At 41.6% G+C, this 18,338-nt stretch overlaps 1 protein-coding gene across 9 annotated transcripts; it reads right to left on the reverse strand.

Moving 5' to 3' along the window:
* Positions 1-5,825: 5,825 nt before the first annotated feature.
* On the reverse strand, positions 5,826-18,059 carry nherf4b (NHERF family PDZ scaffold protein 4b). 9 transcript variants are annotated; one of them, XM_086307743.1, is made up of 12 exons: positions 18,009-18,059; positions 13,165-13,258; positions 12,240-12,267; positions 8,450-8,514; positions 8,157-8,368; positions 7,864-8,062; positions 7,620-7,756; positions 7,323-7,527; positions 7,044-7,240; positions 6,699-6,908; positions 6,482-6,602; positions 5,826-6,348 (listed from the first exon to the last, which is right to left on the reverse strand). In XM_086307743.1, exons 4-12 carry the CDS (start codon positions 8,469-8,471, stop codon positions 6,332-6,334), a joined length of 1,320 nt encoding a protein of 439 aa, XP_086163869.1. In that variant the 5' UTR covers positions 8,472-8,514; positions 12,240-12,267; positions 13,165-13,258; positions 18,009-18,059; the 3' UTR covers positions 5,826-6,331. The 9 variants fall into 9 exon arrangements, with proteins under 9 accessions (XP_086163869.1, XP_086163871.1, XP_086163864.1 ...); XM_086307745.1 differs by having other exon boundaries at positions 13,165-13,286; positions 18,009-18,053; XM_086307738.1 differs by lacking the exon at positions 13,165-13,258 and having other exon boundaries at positions 18,009-18,053.
* Positions 18,060-18,338: the final 279 nt, after the last annotated feature.

Consider the following 18,338-nt stretch of genomic DNA (forward strand, 5'->3'; position numbering starts at 1 on the left):
ATCCTCCTCCTCCCTTGGTCTCCTCCTTGAACCTCCCAGTACTGGGCTGGGGGGCAATAACACAATCCTGACTCCATCATGTCTCCATCATCATCACTGTCATTGTTATCAGTGTCACTGAGGAGGCTGAGAGGCTGTCACTCTCAGCCTCCTCATCATCCCAGAACCGCCTCATTTCTTCAGCTATGGGATCTTCTGCTTGCTGGGCCGCGTTTATTTCCATTTCTCCTGCTGGGATCTCTGCTCTGTTATTGACCCAGGGTCCTTCTACTTCCTGAGGTGGATTTATTTCTATGCCTGCTGTTGGAACATCAGCATCTTCCTCATCATTCCGAAGATTGTCCTCCTCATCATCATGTTGTTGCAGTTGGTTAATAACTTGGCCCAGAACACGGAGGTTTTCTTCAGTTAAGAGGCCGCGCAACAGACCGAATTGAAAGCAGCAGACCATCGAGTGAATCTCTTCAACATCTGGACGCTGTTGCAGTTCAAAAACCAGTTCATCAGCTGGTACCCCTACAACAACAAACAGAAATATTATTGTTATCATTCACATGATGAGAAAACTGTCCACAAATTCCAATTTATGCAAAGTAACTACATAGGGAATATACAAACATACGCCCACTACACTTATTACAGTGTGTTTGCTCCTTCAAATAAAAAAGGCTTCAGTCGATGAGCAGCAACGTGTAAACGTCCTCATGTCAGTTTTCCTCAGCCCTCACTCACTGTTGTAATGCACTATTAAACTAAATTATTAGGATATTGTTACAATTAAGTGCAAAGTCTAAATCCTTTTTATAAAGAGACGTGTATTCCCAGTGCACCAGGAAATACACAGTACCACACAGATGATTTCAGGGCTCAGAGCAGCCTCTGGGCTTGTGTGACTGAGGCCTTAAAACTTGAGAAACGTTCATGTGTAGAAACAAACTGTCAGATAATCCACGAGAAAAACTGCAAAGAGAGACCACACTCCTGTCACAGCCCTGAAAACAGGGGGAAAGAATCACAGAGTGATATTTAGTTGTCTCTGTCATGCAGTAGTTTAATGGAAAGAGGAGAACGCGTGAAAGCCCCCTGGTGGAGGGTGGAGTCACTACCAGTCGATCCCAGAGAAGGCTTACTAGCCGATGAGTAATGTACAGATCGCGGGTCTCTTGATGACAACCATTAATGCAACGTGAAAAATAATAACAATTTTCTTATCGCATTTACATCGTTTTTATGCTTATGGCACCAAATATGAATTAGTATTAACTGTATACACCATTGCTTTGTCGTGAACCCCATGAATAACAGCTGTATGGAGCTTTTTGATACTGCCTATGGGGAATAACAGTAGCCTTCCAACCGATCACGCTCTTTGAATCGGGTTGTCTCTTCGTCCGTCTCCTCTGTCCATTCTTCTGGGATGAAAACAGTCTGGAGGAAACTAAAGCAGCACAGCTCTCAAACTTTAGCTGACTGGTTTCAGACTTTTAAAATGTCCAGAGTGATGACAAAGTCCTTAAAAATGCTGTGAAGTCTTTCAGCTCTTTAAAAACGCGGAGAAAATGTAGACTAATCGCTAGTGAATGCTGCGAGGAACGCTGCCAACTGTTTACTGATATTTCTCCACCAACTATCCAAATATAACGATGATAGAATAGAATAGAATAGAATAGAATAGAATAGAATAGAATTCAACTTTATTGTCATTGCACATGCACAGGTACAGGGCAACGAAATGCAGTTTGCATCCATCCAGAAGTGCTTTAGTGATATAGATATATTACAATATATATTAGCAATAATATAGATATGTGAGTATATTACAGAAATGGGTCTATTATGGTATGTTATAATGTACACGGTATGAAGTATGTTGTGAATATTCTATAACTATAAGTATGTACAGGCTGTAGTGAGTACAAGCTATGAACAGGATATAAATATGAAAAACTATACAGAATATGAAATAAATAACTTTACAGAAATCTGAGATATACAGCTATACAGAAGTGGGAACTATGCAAGTTGTAAACAGTTGTAGGTTTAAAGATTATCGAATGTAGAATGATTATTTACGCAGAGCTATACAGTAGTGCAGTTAAGATAAGTGAGGGTGTAGATAGTTTCTACAGAGGCTATATAAAGTGCTATGATGATGATGATGATGATGATGAACGTCACAGGTTAACTTGGTAGTTTTCTGGCTCTTCAGTGACGTCATCGACTGAAGCTGCTCTGCTGGTGAAAAAACGTCACTTTGAAGCATTTTTCACAAATCTTTGAAGGTGTAGTGACAGAAGGAGGCCACGAGATGGCGCCATTCTTCACGTAGTGGATACCGTTTGTTGGCTGTTTGGTTTCTGTTCACACCCTCCACGAGTGTTTTGCATAAAGTTTCAAGCATTCCTCAGGCTCATGATTTACGTTTCCTTTCTGGACAAATTAAATTAAGGAAACTCGGGCGAGTCTTTCACCAGTAATTCGCTATTTTAAACACTTTGCTTCCTAAAGCGCATTTTTATTGCTTTGTTTGCTGAACTGTTTCATGGGCTAAAAACTTGCTGACTCTCTTCTTCAAATAAAATCTGTACTTTGTTTTCCATTTGGCTTCCTGGATTGACAAATTTCAAAATAAAAGCATTGAACAGTGTGAGTGTCAAAAGTGTAAGTGTAGAAATATTTCTGTTGTAGGAAAACAGGATAAAATGACTGTTTGGGGCTTGAGCTTAAACTAAAAACGAACTTGTAGAATCAGAAGAAGATACAAGCTTGAGTGCAAAACTTCATGATGTGGGTATTTAGGCCCGACATCTTGGATGTTTTCTACAGAATGTCTTTAAATTTTTCTTTTGGGAATGAACTAAAACCCAACACCACCTTGGTCACACACTGGCTGAGTCGCAGTACGTGACCAGGAGTTGCCAGGCTGTTGTGGCTGTGTATGGTCCTTCCACGTGTTACTGAGGCCCCTATTTGTTAAAAGAATAAACCGTTTAATTGCAGATATTCTTCAGAATTCAGTAAATGACACCCAACAAGTGTCAGTAGCAGAATAAGCTGTCCGGCATTGGCAGAGAACATTCGACGAGTTTTTCATGGCCACAGCCCACATACTCAACTCTGCTGCTCAACCCACATTTTCCTTACAAACGTGACACCATTGAAGGGGAAATAAACGGGCTTTCCAGCAGTAAGACCTTTATAGCCAAGAAGCATAGTTACAACAAAGAAAAGACTGAACAAACACAAATTGCCTCAATTTTTATTCTCAGTTTATGTTTGCAAAAATGAGACAAAGTCACTCATTTTTGTGATAAGAGGACGATGCAAAGGCGAAGCAAGCATTAGTTATCGCTGCAACTCTACAGACGGGGGAAGTGCGTGTTGCACAGGCTAGGACAGGTACCAGTGAGGTTAGACGAGATGGCACGCTTCTGATACTCAGTAATATCTGGTGAAACATGTGGGAGAGATCTTCTTCCACCTCTGGAGAGACTGTTTTTACTTCCTGCATTGAGCTAGGCAAAGACTAAAATGACTTTCCCAGCATTATTTTTCCAAATAACAGGTGAGATTGGACGTGCTGTAATCATATGAGATTCTCAAAAACTTTTTCTTGTAGCACCACATAATTTTAATGTGATTTTTATTAAACCATGGGACATAAGTTAAACATTAACGTTAAACATCAAATTAAACTGAGTACAGAAATAAATGTTGAAAGGATAGTCTATCATTAGAATCAACTTTTTATCTTTTTTCTGTCTTTGAAAAAATGGTCATAATAAGTCAGACTTTTAACATGATAAACATACATTAGATAAGACAATGTAGCAGTGCAACACAGGAGCTGTTGTTCCCTTTGTACGTACAGAACGGACGTATTCAAGTGAAAGCCATTCATGACTAAGGACGATACTATGCAGCATTTATAATTCTTTATATTTCTGACTCAATATAACAACAAATTTCAGGGTATTTAGACAACAAGATGTTTTTAATGTAAATCAAGCTTTTCCCATCACAGCAGATTATATAGGAGCACCAGGTCAGGAAAGACTGATAAAAGGTTTTGAGCTGTCTCGCTGCAGAGAAAGCAGAGATCTGCCAGGAAAGGCAGCTAGGACTGAATGCTGCTCTGCCTCTGTAGTACATAGGCTTTAAGTGACCACGAGCCACTGATGGTGTGACAGATTAATAAGCATGCATAAAGTGGAGCTGTCAGGGAGAGGCTGACACTGGCTTTTGGAACAGTCCAACTCATTTTTTAATAGTATTTTTTTATCCTGGTGACAACATCCCGAGACATGCAGACGCAGATTAGACTCTAAACCTTCCTCCTTGATGGATCACTTGGATAAGAATTATAGCCCAAGACTGTTGCTCAGTGCATCATGGGACGATGCTCAGTGCACTGAGTGTTTCAGTCTCACTCACAGTGTGTTTGGACATCACTGCTGATTGTCATCAACGCTTGTCGTGTGTGTTTTGTCCTGTTTTTCTCTGCTCTCGTTTTGTTTCTCATTTCCTGTCTCCCCTCACCCCCAGCCGGAGCCTGGTTGCTCCTCTCTGAGCCTGGTTCTTACCGAAGGTTTCTCCTGTTAAAAGTGACCAGCTGTTATATTTTAGTTTCACTAATCATTTTGTCCTGCTTAAAGAAAATCATAGAACATATTGTTTCTTTGTATGGTTAATCCTCTGCTTTCTTGAAGCACATATACACATATGTATATATGAATAACTGCATTAGTCGTATTAGCCTCCTCATATGGAAACATTCCTTTTTGATTTTTTTTCACCTTGTAGCTCATTTTGCCCAATAAAATGTTCATATTTTGTTAAACAATGATTACTGTTTTGTTTTGCTGCAAAACAAAGTCTCCAGGATTTTATTTTCTTTTAAAAAAACAAACTACATCATCAAACGTTGGGAGGATGAGTGAGCTGGAAGGAGGAAGGCTGAAAATCTAGACTAAAGAATTTTTGTAGATGTACAAAGTTGGGAATTATAGTCTGAAAGGAGACAATCACTGGAAACTTGATTATCATTTTCATTTTCTTTGTTTTGTGTCTTTGTCTGTGCAGTTCATTACAGGCACTAAAAAAGCATCCTCTGCACTCCAAGTGCGTTTTCACTGATGTAAATGACATTTTCAGATAAACGTTGTTTTAGAAAAAATACAATAAAATGTGCATATTACTGTAGTTTGAATTGTGTTTCTACTTTTATGTGTATCGTATATGTGGGACTGTTCTGGAGAATTCACCTGTTATGAAAAGCCACAACAAAAGTGTGATTTCTTCTCCTCATTGTCACGGTTCTGGGTCAGTTTCTTATATTTTGGTATATTTCTGTATTATGATTTATGTTTTGGTTCTGTAGTTGTGCTATTTTGATTATTATTCTAGATTTAGATCGGTGTCAGTCTGCGTCCTTGTAAATTGTTTCTTGTTTCCTGTTTTACTTTGAAGGTCCGTGTCTGGTGTCAGAGTGTTCAGTTTTACCTCGTCAGTCCAATCCCTCCCAGCTGTTTTCCATTCCCTGACTAGTCCCTGTGTATATAAGCCCCGTGTTTCCTTTGTTAATGTCTGCTCACCCTCGGTCTCGTTGTGTCTTCTGTTTGCCTGCCTGTTAGTTTATTTGTTTTCCCAGTTCAGTTAGTTTTTGTTCTTCTTATTTTCCTGTAATAAACTGAGTTTCTTAAGTTCACCTCGTTTGGGTCCAATCCTGCCTGCAACACTCAGTGTTATTAATAAAGCCTGAACATCATTATTTTTTTATTGGAGTGTTGATGAAATTGATTTAATTGCACAATATTTGCTACATCTTTTTGTTTTTTAATCTTTGCTCAAGAATGTTTTGTGTTATTCATTTTGCTTTTTCAGGGGAAAAGATCACAAGTCCCAAAAACTATTAAATGTATCAAATATGATACAAATGCCTTTAAATGGTTCTGTCATCTGAGAGAGTTCTCGTACTTGCATCTGGTCTGTTTCAGGCTTTCAAAAATCTTTCTTGTGATGGGAGAATTTGATCAGTCAGGTGTTTAAAGTAGCATTAAACACAAAAAACTGTTTAAGCAGTGGTCGTGGGGGGAAAGAGCTTCAAGTCCACCATGGTATGGGAGGGGGGAGGGCCATTTGTTGTTGTTTAACCAGAGAGTCGTTTAAGCCGTGAAGCATTTGGTTTCTAGTTTGATTGCATCCTATCTAAGTGAAGTTGTGTGTTGAAAATGTTGGCAAGGATTAAAATCTGGAATTCTTGAGTGGGAGCATCGTGCTGGGAAATGTCTTCGAGGTTTATATCTGTTCCGCTCACAAAGCTGAGATCTCGTTATCTTCTTCCTCCTGCTGAGATACAAACACAAAGTTAAAAACTGTTTTGCCACCTCTGTGCGAGTGACATCTTTGCTGGGTGCTTCAGTCTGTTCCATCTTGGTGTAGCGTGTCGTATGTGTGACTAGCAATGAAGGAATGTGCCCACCTTCTTCCACAAGCATAGTCACATCTTCCAGAGGTTTTCCGTCCACACTTTGTCCATTGACTTCCATCACTACGTCACCCACAAGCAGTCCAGCACTCTGCCCAGGACCCCCAGAAGCAACCTACGAGGCCAAGTAAAAAAAAGTTTACAAGATTTGACACAAAACTGAAGCTTATGACTTTTCTGTGTGTGTGTTTATGCAAAAGAACACTAAAACCTGACTGATGAAAGTCCCAGGACTCTGTGGGTCACAGCCTAATTTAAAGCCAAATCCCAAAGGGCCTTTCTGGAGAGAGCAGAGTCTAAGATGACTTGAGGCATGCGTTTCCTTTGGTGGTGAGTTCTCCTCTACAGAAGTCAGCATACTACTCTCCTTTCCTTCATCAGCTGCATCATCCTCACAGAAAAGAAGTGGAGACAGACCCAGCTGCAGGAGAGAAAACAAAGGAAAGACGTAACAATATCCCAGTACCAGGTGTGGCCTCCAAATGGGTGCACCACCCTCGATGTACACTTGAATCAACTGGAAAAGCAGTGCACGTATGTGGTAAGTGATGGCCACCTGCGTATAAAACTCTAGCCCCTTGGGAGTGATGGTGGTGAGACGGACCTCTCGTCCGCTCAGCTTCACTCTGTCCACAACCTCCTCGTGCTTCAGTGACTCCACTGACTCGTCGTTGACCTCCAGCAGCAGCTCTCCATCCCTCACACCCGCCCTCTCTGCAGGACTGCCTCTGGTCGTTTCACGCAGGACGTGATCTGTTGGTTAATATGTACCCAGTTTATTTAACAGCAAAACAGTGAAAATGATTCAGTTTTCAGCATTTTTTCATCATCTCACATGTGCGTCCTGATGGCACTTTCTCCAGCCGTAGAAGAAAACCAAAGCTCTCAGACACAGAGGTCAGGTGGAGTGTTCGGGCTCTATAAGGTAGCTGATGAGGGGTAGCCATGGTGGGCAGGACGGGGAGCCGCCTTTGCGTGTACTTCTTTTCACTCTCGCTGTCGATCACTAAGATGGTGATGTGATCACCACATTTCTTCATCTACAATAAAATATATGGAGATATTATTGTTAGACCAAAGATAACCTGATGTATTATCTGCTGCATCACACAGTTACAAAAAGTCCACAAACCATTTTGCTGAGTGCGGAGTGTGTGAGATCAGACACCATCGCTCCGTCTATCCACACCAGCCGATCTCCCTGACGCACCGCTGCCTTTTCAGCTGCACCTCCTGCCACTGGGTTCACTACAAAGCAACCTTTCTCTCCTACGGAGCCGAAACAGGAGCAGCATCTGAATAACACTGCACAGACTTCAACCCGGACATCTGATCTCAAATCTTAGGCTTCTTGTGATTACAGGGAGACGTTTTACCTTCCAAAGGAGTAACGGTGATGCCCAGACCTGAGACAGGATCCCTGGTGATGTGACAAAGCCTGGGTGGTTTGCAGCTCTCATCCATGTGGGCCAGACGTTGCAGGTCCTGACCTCGGGACACAGCCCGTTCATAATCCTCTCCATCCAGCACTAATAAACACAACTGGCGTCCGCTTACCTTTATCTTCCTAGCCACCTGATTTATACATTTGGAAACATGACAGATCCAGTTAGACAGCTTTGTGTTGCTTCTCTGGTTTCTATTTAACTATGAAGGAAGCTTGTCTTACCTCAGGGTGAGGAACATCATCAATATAGCAGTTGTTGACTTCTAGCAGTCTGTCTCCGTCTCGAAGGCCGCTACGCTCTGCGACCCCACCTGATACCACATGACTAATTATGTGTCCCTGACGGCCCCTCTCCACACGCAGATGGAAGCCGTAGAACTCGCCATCCTCGCGTTTAAGGATACACGAGCGCGGGATGGGCGTCCACACAGAGCCTGAACCAGAAGAGACACAAGAGAGCTGTCATAAAGCAAGCAGGCTTTGCCCAATGGCTACTACACAGGCAAGCGGGGTACCTGCATCATCTGTGATGACCATCGCTGGGTTGTCTATTCCCTCTTTAGGATTAAATGTAAATTTCCTTAAAAGAGAGACATGTACTTTAATTACAACTTCATAGTAGGTTTTAATGGAAATTATTAAAGTAATTCTCGCTCTGTGTGCAATACAGTGTGTGCAGTAATGCACTGTAATCACGGTGTTGCTTCTAGTTGCTTTCTACATGTAATGCAGTAAAGTTTATGCAAAGTGCACTTTACATATTTAATAAATGGTCTGATCTTGTATCGAGAGTTTTAAAGATTACACGGTTCCAAAAGTCAGCATGCTGAGCCATTCAAACGGTGGTAGAGTCACTGACAGTTACACATCTGTAAAGTTGGTAACAACGTGCATCTAGGGGTCACGTAACACACTGGTGTTGTGTTAGTTTTGATACACATTGCACATCACGACATACATGAACATAAAGAAAACAAAAATGTTGAACCATAATCTTCTTGCCGCGTTCACATTTAGTTCTTTTTTCTTTTTTTCCCGCCTGTCCCGTTTGGCTCTTTTGCATCAGAATTTTTGTCTAAAGGCAAAGAAAGATGCCCAACGGATTTACTTTACCAACTGGGCCGTCCCAGCCTCGCTGTATTGGTCTATTCGATTCACCTTTTACTGTTTATTTTATTTTATTTTCACTTGCTACACACGGGACAGACGTGACTGGGGGAAAGAAAAACAGCGGGGAAGAGGGACGGGGATAAAGGGCAAAAAACAAAAAACAAACAGACAAAAATGCATCTATCAATCACCAGCTGAGAAAGAAAAAAGAGAAAACAAGCAAAAAAAAGAGAGCAATATAATAAACAACATCATCGTGATGATCTATGTGAATGTAACAGTAAATACTAAATATTGAATATTATTGTGCAGCACATAAGATCAACAGAACACAGTGTGCTTTGAGGTAGGAGCCAAAAAGGGTGTAGTTTGTGTGTGCGAGCACCCGTGTGTACACCTGTGAGCATGGACGCGCTTGTTTTTAAAAGGTTCCTTCATCTGCTAGAGGGTGTGGGGGGGCCACACAAGAGCTGAGGAGAGTCCCAGATGAGGGGTCACTCAGCAGCCGCGGAGCAGAAGCCAGGGGGTGGCCAACTCCTCCTCCTAGCCCCCCCGCTCCAGCAGGTCGCAGAGAATGGGGGTGGGAGAAGACTCCAAACCTCCCTCCACCCGCTCATTGTAGTGTTGATGCATGTGTGTTCTAAGGTGCATTTAAAACCCAGGAGGGCATGGAGCTACCTGCCAGAGAGCAGCAGGTAAGCGCATGGTCCCTCCTGCTAGCCCTCAATGTCTACGTGTATTTAACATTGAGAGGTGGGCAACGATGCCAGGGGTGGGGTGTACACCCTGATGGTACTTTGGTTTCCGTGTATCGTGCCCACCCCCAAGATCCTATATGTATGTGTAATGAGAGTGTGAGTAATGTGAATGTCTAAGTTGTGGGATAAAATTGAGGCAGAGGCAGCCAGAAGGGGACGGGGGGGGGGGGGGGGGGTAGCCTCCTCTGCACCCTGGTGACATACCCCTACTCCAAGGTCCTGCATGTGTGGGTGGTTGTGGTGGAGCGGGAAGAGGGAGGCAGCTGGAGATGGGGAGGGAAGGAAGGAAGGAAGGGAGGGGCAAGTCCCCCCCGAGCCCAGTAGGCACCCCCATACTCTGCAACCCACCAGGGCAGTGGTGGTTGTTTGTGGCAGCAGCGCCGCCCGGCCCCACAGAGCCCGGGACAGCCCACCCGACCCCACCACAGAGAAAACTGCACCCACCCCACCATCCACTCATCTTCCAGACTACACAAGACAATAGACGCCCAGGCTGAGATCTTCCTCCACCTCTCCTGTATCTCCCCCTCCTGCAGAGTCAGTTCCTGAAGAGAGGAAAGCTCCTGCAAGATGTAACAGCCTCCCCCACAGTTGAAGAGCCCCCCAGGTGGCTCGATGCACTGGCGGCACCCCGCGCCAGGGCTGAGCCCCCCATGCACCCACCCGCCCACAACCCTGGCGACACACCAACCAGGACCAAAGCCCCCGAGGCCCAGCAAGGACCCCAGCCCAGAGACTGAACGCCCCCAGAACCTCACACCCACCCAAGGGCAGCCAGGCTACCAGGTCAGTAACCCACGTCCGTCAGCACAGACCCTCCCCTAGCCCCGCTGCACGCAGCCACCAGGAAACCGTCACCTAAGAGTCAACAGAGCCCTTAATAGGCCATGATCGATACTCCGGGTTGAGCCCGGGGTATCGATCCCCACTGCTCCTGGGGAACCCCCCGACGCCCTAAGCCTGTCCCTACCCCCACACCAATCACAACAGCAAAGGTGGGACCAAACTATGACCCCCCACCCCCACTAGGTGATGAAGGAGCCCAGAGCAATTGATCTGATGTGGTGGCAGAGGCTGTATCAAGACTAATGTAATCTAATAGATAATTTCTATATTGGTTAGAATTAAGATTATTTTTATTTTTCCAGTTCATGAGGACTGTTTTCTTGGCTATGCATAGGGCAGTGAAAACCATATGGGCGATATTCTTTTCTGTAGTGACATTATCTAAGCTGCCCAACAAACACACTAAGGGGGAAGTTGGAATGTTACATTTCAGACACTTCGATAAGTCTTCACATATCTCGCGCCAAAACTTCTGCACTGGTGGACAGAACCAAAGAGCGTGGATATAATTGTCTGGTGTATTGCCTTGACAGTGTGAGCAGTTGTTGGAAGCCGTAAAGCCCATCTTGAACACCCGATGACCTGTATAGTGCACTCATTTAGTTCGCTTTTATTCCTCATACTGAATTGTTAAATTTATCTTGTGTTTTATTTTCCCTCTTTTACTGGTGCTGGGAGGTCGGTATGTCTGCTGGCATCAAGTGAGCCTGGGATGGGCCCTAGAATATTACAGGAAGTGCTGATTGGTGCATGCCACATTTTGCTAAATGACTAGTCAAAAATACAAAAGTAATCGTCTCTGATTCTTGAGTTATATACTTTGTTATTTTGTATTTGTTTACTGTTAAGTTAAAGAAGCGATTAAAAGGTTGCTTGTGTTTTTTGCTATTAGATCATTTGATGTTTTATGTTTCCCCTTGTGTGTCTCGAGGCTGTCGGGTCAATTTTGGTTATTGTTGGTTTGCATCTGTTTGTTTTATATTTACCTAAAACTAAACTAAAAATTACATTTGGAACTTGGAAAATGGAATAAAATAATAATCATAAAAAAAAATAAAGTAACCTTTACTTTAGTTTTTATTGTAATACCTGCGCTGATGACATATTTCCTCATTAGAATAATAAACACTGAAATGAATGAAAACTAAACTAAAATTAAACATTTTCAAAAACTTTAAAAACTAATCTGAAAGAAGAAAATCCATCCTGGACACTAAGTTCGAAATGAATTCAAAAATAAAATAATAATTAGAAAATACAAAAGTAAATACAAACTGTAGTTTGATGTGTCACTTATGTTGCCATTATAACGTCAGCTTAGTTGTTTTTAAAGCTGCACAATTATAACTTGATTTTTTAAAAAGAGTCTTGGTTTGTTTTGGGGGATCTGAAACGGTGCCGTGTCGATCTCTCACACAGTCAAACACATCCTGTCAAACTGTGTAGTTACTCAGAAATAGTGCTGAGAGGATGTGTGTGGTCATGTTCATGCTGACCATCATATTTTATTAGCTGTTACAGTGAAATTGGAATGGCCACTGAAACAAGTCAAACGCATTAATGCATGAAATGAAATGAAATGCAGACTTACTCTCTCAAACCACCGTCAGCCACCAAACCTGCAGAAATTGCAATAAATATCAAAGTAACTGTATGTATGACATTTAAACAGTACATTTATTTCACACACACACACACACACACACACACACACACACACACACACACACACACACACACACACACACACAATATGTAAGATTACCCATTCTTGAATTTTTATTGAGCTTATTCTTTATCAGTTGCTGTTGGCACCTTAAAGCATACTAATATTAAAAACACAAGATAGCATTATTAATTTGAACATGCGGCTCTGTGAAAGTCTGCAATGTTCTGTCTGCCAGACCGTGAGGCATCAGCTCAGCAATCAGAGCTGGATGTGACTGGTGACTCTCAGTAGAGGGTTCATCAAACAGGGACTGACTTTGATTATCTTTAGTCTTTGTCCTCTAAAAGCTGAAGGAATTCAAAAACCTGAAAGCTGAAAACGTCCAAAAGTGCGTGACATCACGCTGCATGAATGAGTGTTGTTTTATAGATGTAATCTGAAAGCAAAACTGATATTCAGTAATATCATTTTCATAAGAGACTCATTTGTTGTCTCTCTTTCTTCTTCTGCTTTCTCCTTATCAAGGGTGTGGTGGAGGGATGGCACAACACAGAAGAGCCTCCTCGTCAGGCCAGGACTCTGCAGTCTATTTACACCTACACTGGACACTCTTTCAATGATGAGGATGTTCACATCCTGGACAGGGAGGAACGCTGGTTTGAGGGCGGAGTCAAGGGAAAGACCATCTCTGAATCGAGGAGGGGGCCTAAGGATACATCTTTTGCCATCTTACATGCTGTGATTGCAGCCATTCCCCAACTCTCTGTGAATGGGACTCATGGACATTGATCAACAGCCACTGATCAATGTTCATGAGAATTTGCATATTAATGATCAAGGAACTGACCTCACAGCCCATTGTTCCTGGTGCTGGTTACATTGTGCAGATGTCCTGTTTATAAGGTTAGAAACCTGCAGTCAGCTGGGACTGAAGACGTCACCTGGATGAGTGACGACATGTTTCTCTCACTGAAAACATCCAGATGATCAGAATCAACTTGTACAGCAGTACCCACTAAGGTACCGCCCCCTTGGACAGCATTCTTCTGAACTCCACTTTACAGAAACGTTAAACTTGTAACAATTTTTTTACTGCAATTTACCAGAAAATGGATTTATCTGACATTCAAGCTTTATCTCTGCACCTCACCACACACAGCAAGAACAGACCACTGTGTGCCACCTTGTCACTGAAATACAAGACCGATACAGAATGAAGCAAATGAATGAGAATGAAAGGCTGTCTTAAATACTTTTACATCCATTTTCTCTTATCCAGTTTAGACAGCCAGGAGCACGGCCCAGCGGATGTTGGGCAAGAGGCAGGCTTCATTGTCACCAGGTTTGTCAGTCTGTTTCATATGGAACGCCAGGACTGCCATAATGAATTAATTAAATACACCATTAAATAATTAATTAAATGTGGCAATAATTAATTAAAATTGGAATTAATTAATTAAATAAATAGTTATGACACATGTAATTAATTAATTATTGACACATTTAATTAATTATTTATGTATTTCACATTTTAATTAATTATTGACACATTTAATTAATTATTTAATGATATATTTATTTATTTCATTTTGGCAGTCCTGACGCCTGGCTCTCGTCATGAAATAATTTTATCTGTCAGCCTCACCCATCAAACTCAGGGGGCGGGGTTAACGCTGCCCATGCAGCTTCTCTAACATTTGATTGGTTGCCGTGCAAAGTAAGTCAAAACAGGTCGATCCTAGATAATCGATTGCTTGTGTAGACTTGGGGCAGCCAGTTATCCCAGAATGCAGATCAAATCACAGGCAGCAATGGTGGTGGTGTAGTTTTAAAATACCCCGTTTTTCTGTCACCAGCTACACTTTTAACAGTGTTTTAGCCGCGAATGTCGCGCCGTATGTCTGGTCAGGTTGTCAACATAGAACATGTTTGCAAAAGTGCTCAGATGTTTTCCGAGATTTCACTAGCTCTGCTAACAGTTAGCATGCAGAGTGCACCGAGGGGGTTACGTTAACCGGTTTGTTTACATATTCCACTCTCCGTGTTCCACATGTTGCATTCGCAGATTCTCATTTTCACCGAACGATCGTCTCTTTCCGCCTGGTCTTGTGTCTCTGTGCTTCTGTAACATAAAGAAGAGCTGACATTTTTCTCACGAAACCAGCGATCAGCTCAACAGACCCTCAGTTTACCTGCATGCATCTGTCAGCTGTTTAACACCTGCTGCTAATTCAAGAAACACGCCTACGTTACCTGGTGATAGTCACAGTTTAACTGGGCAGCCGGTGCTCGATATAACGCAATGTCAGCGCATTTTTCTGCACAAGATAAGTAAATATAGTGTTTTCCCCGAGCGCAGAGCTGCTGGAGCTCGTTTCCTTACAGAGCACTTTATAGGCGAACAGCTTTATCAGCGGCTGATGTCCAATCACCGGCACACAGCTTTCAAACCTCAGCTGAGTTTTAGCTCTCAGTGGTTAAACGCTGGACTTCATTCACTCAGGTTCTGTCTGTCGGGTCACGTTTACTTCGCTGTTTTATTTACAACTGAGCAAATCGGTTTGGATGAGGTTAAAGTTACGTTTCATAACTGCATAGTTTCACAGACGTTTAATGGTTCACTGGCACATGTGTTAGACTGAACTATCATCTAAATATCATCTGTTTTTTAATAGTTATTCAACTGTATTCTAAGCACCAGCTGTCTGTTAGAATGTGATTTTTTTCTCTCTCTCTGTTGGCAGACGTATAAAAATGCGCAGGAAAATCTGACGTGCATGGCAAACTTCACCGACGATATTTAGGGAGGAATAATCACATCAAACATAAATGAACCATTTGTCTGTCTCCATAATTGAGAGCATTTTCTCTTCTTATGTCAACACTCTCTCTCTTTTTTTTTTTTCTTTTTTTTTTGCTTTTTCGGTCATGTTATGTTTACCTGTCAAAGGCTTGTTACAAACTATGAAACACATTGTGCAGACTTCTGGATGTTAGAAGAAAACTAATACTGCTCATGAATGAGACTAAAGGCAGGAAGGTGTCCTTTAAAACTAAACATGTTAATAGGACCTCCCTGTTTATATCATAGTTTATGATATAGCACGTGTATTTCAGTAATAGCCTGCTGAGGCCACTATACGTGCTGGCCTCATATCAAATGTGAAGGCAGACTGAGTCTATGTTTGACGTTTTTTATATCTAATCTTCCTTTTCAAACATTTAAACAGCAGCGAGTCTGCAGCTGAGGGAACACAAATTCAAATTGTCGGAACAGGTTTGCTCGTTTCTTGGATTCATTTGGTGATTTATTAAATGTATAACTGTTATTCTAATCTGCTGCTGAGTCTCTTACACTTTTCTTTATGCTGTATATTTTCACGTCTCTGGAATAGTTGGCAGTTAGATAGTCAGCTGGGAAACTTTGTGTTAACTCATGGAGCTGAGGATATCGTGGATATGCTGACCTCGCTGCGTGGTGTACAGAGCGAGGTCAGCATGATTAATATTCACAATAAAAATATTAGCCGAACATCATGAAGTCTGTATGTGTTTCATAGTGTCGAACAACCTTTGTACAGTTAAAGCCAGCAGTTACTACATGACGGAAACACCAACGTTATCTCTTTTATGTGTTTATACACAGGTCACGCTGATTACTGAACAAAAACCCAAAGATCAGATGTTAAACAGATTTATTTGCTCTCTCTCCTCCTTAAACATGTTTTTAATGTTAGTTATAATTCAGAATTGGCGACTGAAACACGTAGGACACATAAGAACATCAGGAAATAAAACACCGATAAATATAACCTCAGTAAAAGAAGTCAGCGGGGGTTACTACAGCTGTGTACCGGGGCCTGCGCTTTGTCGGTGGGATTGCTTGCGAGGCGAGCGGGTCTATCCCACGCTTTGCCGTGAGACTGGGACGACATCTCCGAAATCATCGAAACACTTTTGCAAAGAGGCTGTATCTTGACAAACCGACCAGACACATGAAGATTAAACCACTACATTCTCGGCTAAAAAAATATTAAAACGGTATTTGGTAACACACAAACAGGGTTTTTCAAAGCTCAGTTCTGTTAGCTTCCACATGCCGGTTGTTGTGTGCTAGAAACAATGGCCACCAGGCCAAAGCAATGGTTTTGACTCGATCAGCGTTAACCCCGCCCCCTGAGTTTGATGGGTGAGGCTGACAGATAAAATTATTTCATGATGAGAGCCAGGCGCCAGGACTGCCAAAATGAAATAAATAAATATATCATTAAATAATTAATTAAATGTGTCAATAATTAATTAATTAAATGTGTCAATAATTAATTAAAATGTGAAATACATAAATAATTAATTAAATGTGTCAATAATTAATTAATTACATGTGTCATAACTATTTATTTAATTAATTAATTCCAATTTTAATTAATTATTGCCACATTTAATTAATTATTTAATGGTGTATTTAATTAATTCATTATGGCAGTCCTGGCGTTCCATAGTTCCAGGGCGAATTTAACTAAACAATAAATAAATGAATAAATAAAAATGGCTATTTTATCTAAATTCTTATTGGTTTCAACCACTTTAAATTTGAAAAGAAACAGTGTAAACTTTAGCAGTGCCTTTCCTACGTAAGAAGAAACACTCTGTGGACTAAAGTGTTTGTGCTGATGTTGGAGCTCCGCTGTATCGAGCCAGCTGAGCGGTGGAGACTTTTATGGGTTTTATGAGCCTCAACATTCGGCGACCCCAGTGAACTCTCTAAAACGACCCACCAGTGTTTGTAAAGAGCGTAGATGCTTGACTTTACACACCTGTGGCATTAGGACCCTTTTCCATATAGTGCATGTATAGCCTTAAGGCCCGAGGCAGTTATTGATGTTCTATAGTTATCGGACTTTTCTCATATTACAATAGTCCTGACAGAAAACTGGCAGGAAAGAACGTTTTATTTTTAAGAGTAACTGCTGTTGTTAAGGAGCAAGAACACACTCAGCTAACGTGCTCCACAATAATAACTTGAAAAGTCAGAGACACAAAGTGTCGCCCTCCTCTAATCTACAACACTCCTTATCTGTGGTCGAATATGCCAGCTACGTGGAGTCCTTGTTTCTCTGTCACAGTGTGAAGTGAATACAAACATTAAAAAGAAATGGCATGCTTAAGCCATTTACTCCCAGAGAAATCCAGATTTCAGAGCAAATCTACGCAGCTCTCATGAACATATGGGCACAACAGCGTATGCTACAGGTACTTGAGTGCAGCTAATGGGTCACTGAAACCTTTTTTTTTAATGATCTAGGACACGTTGATCCTGCAGACACTCAAAGACAAAGTCCTGGAGCTCAGCTCAGTCCGGGGAAAACTAGAACGAGCTATTCGAAGTATGAATGATAAACTGGGATTAATCTTTCCTACTTTTTTACTAGAAGTATCCAGTTTTGAAACATTTTAAATCTATAATTCATTAACTTTAACTATTTAATCAATTCAACACTGTTCAACTGCAACTTTCTGTAAAAATAAATCCCAAATGCTTTACAGTAGAAAACAAAAAAATGTGATACACGTTTTGATATAAGGAAACAGAAAAATAAAGCGCACATAAGGTTAAACTGTCCAGAACAAAAGGACAGCATAGATTCGACTGATTAAAAAGCAAAGACAACGCTCGAAGTTTGAATGTTTTACCTCTGCTTGATTTCATGGTGTGTTTCTTTCCCATCATGTGCCACAGTTTGGCCACAGTGGGAGTACTCTCTGTCCAAATATTTATTTTGATTCCATGGAGAGACTCCTCCCACGCTCCTCCCCTTGAGATACACTGCAGTAAATGTTTAATCTGTGTGTGATAATTTCAGTGTACACCCTCTTCCTGTGGGTAATGTCTGTACTGCAAAGTTCAGTGGACTGAAAGTACAAAGACTTCCTGTTCTGTCTCAACAAATGACTTTTAGTTAAAACGGGTTTTAATTTAAACTAATGTGTGCCCGCTTACAAGAGCGATAGGCTGTCAAAGCC

Source organism: Aulonocara sp. 'chitande type north' Nkhata Bay, linkage group LG10 (assembly GCF_057382095.1).
Source record: "Aulonocara sp. 'chitande type north' Nkhata Bay isolate Kocher_YH1m ecotype deep benthic linkage group LG10, A_spYH_male_GT1.1, whole genome shotgun sequence".
In the NCBI taxonomy this organism is placed as follows: Eukaryota; Metazoa; Chordata; class Actinopteri; order Cichliformes; family Cichlidae; genus Aulonocara; species Aulonocara sp. 'chitande type north' Nkhata Bay.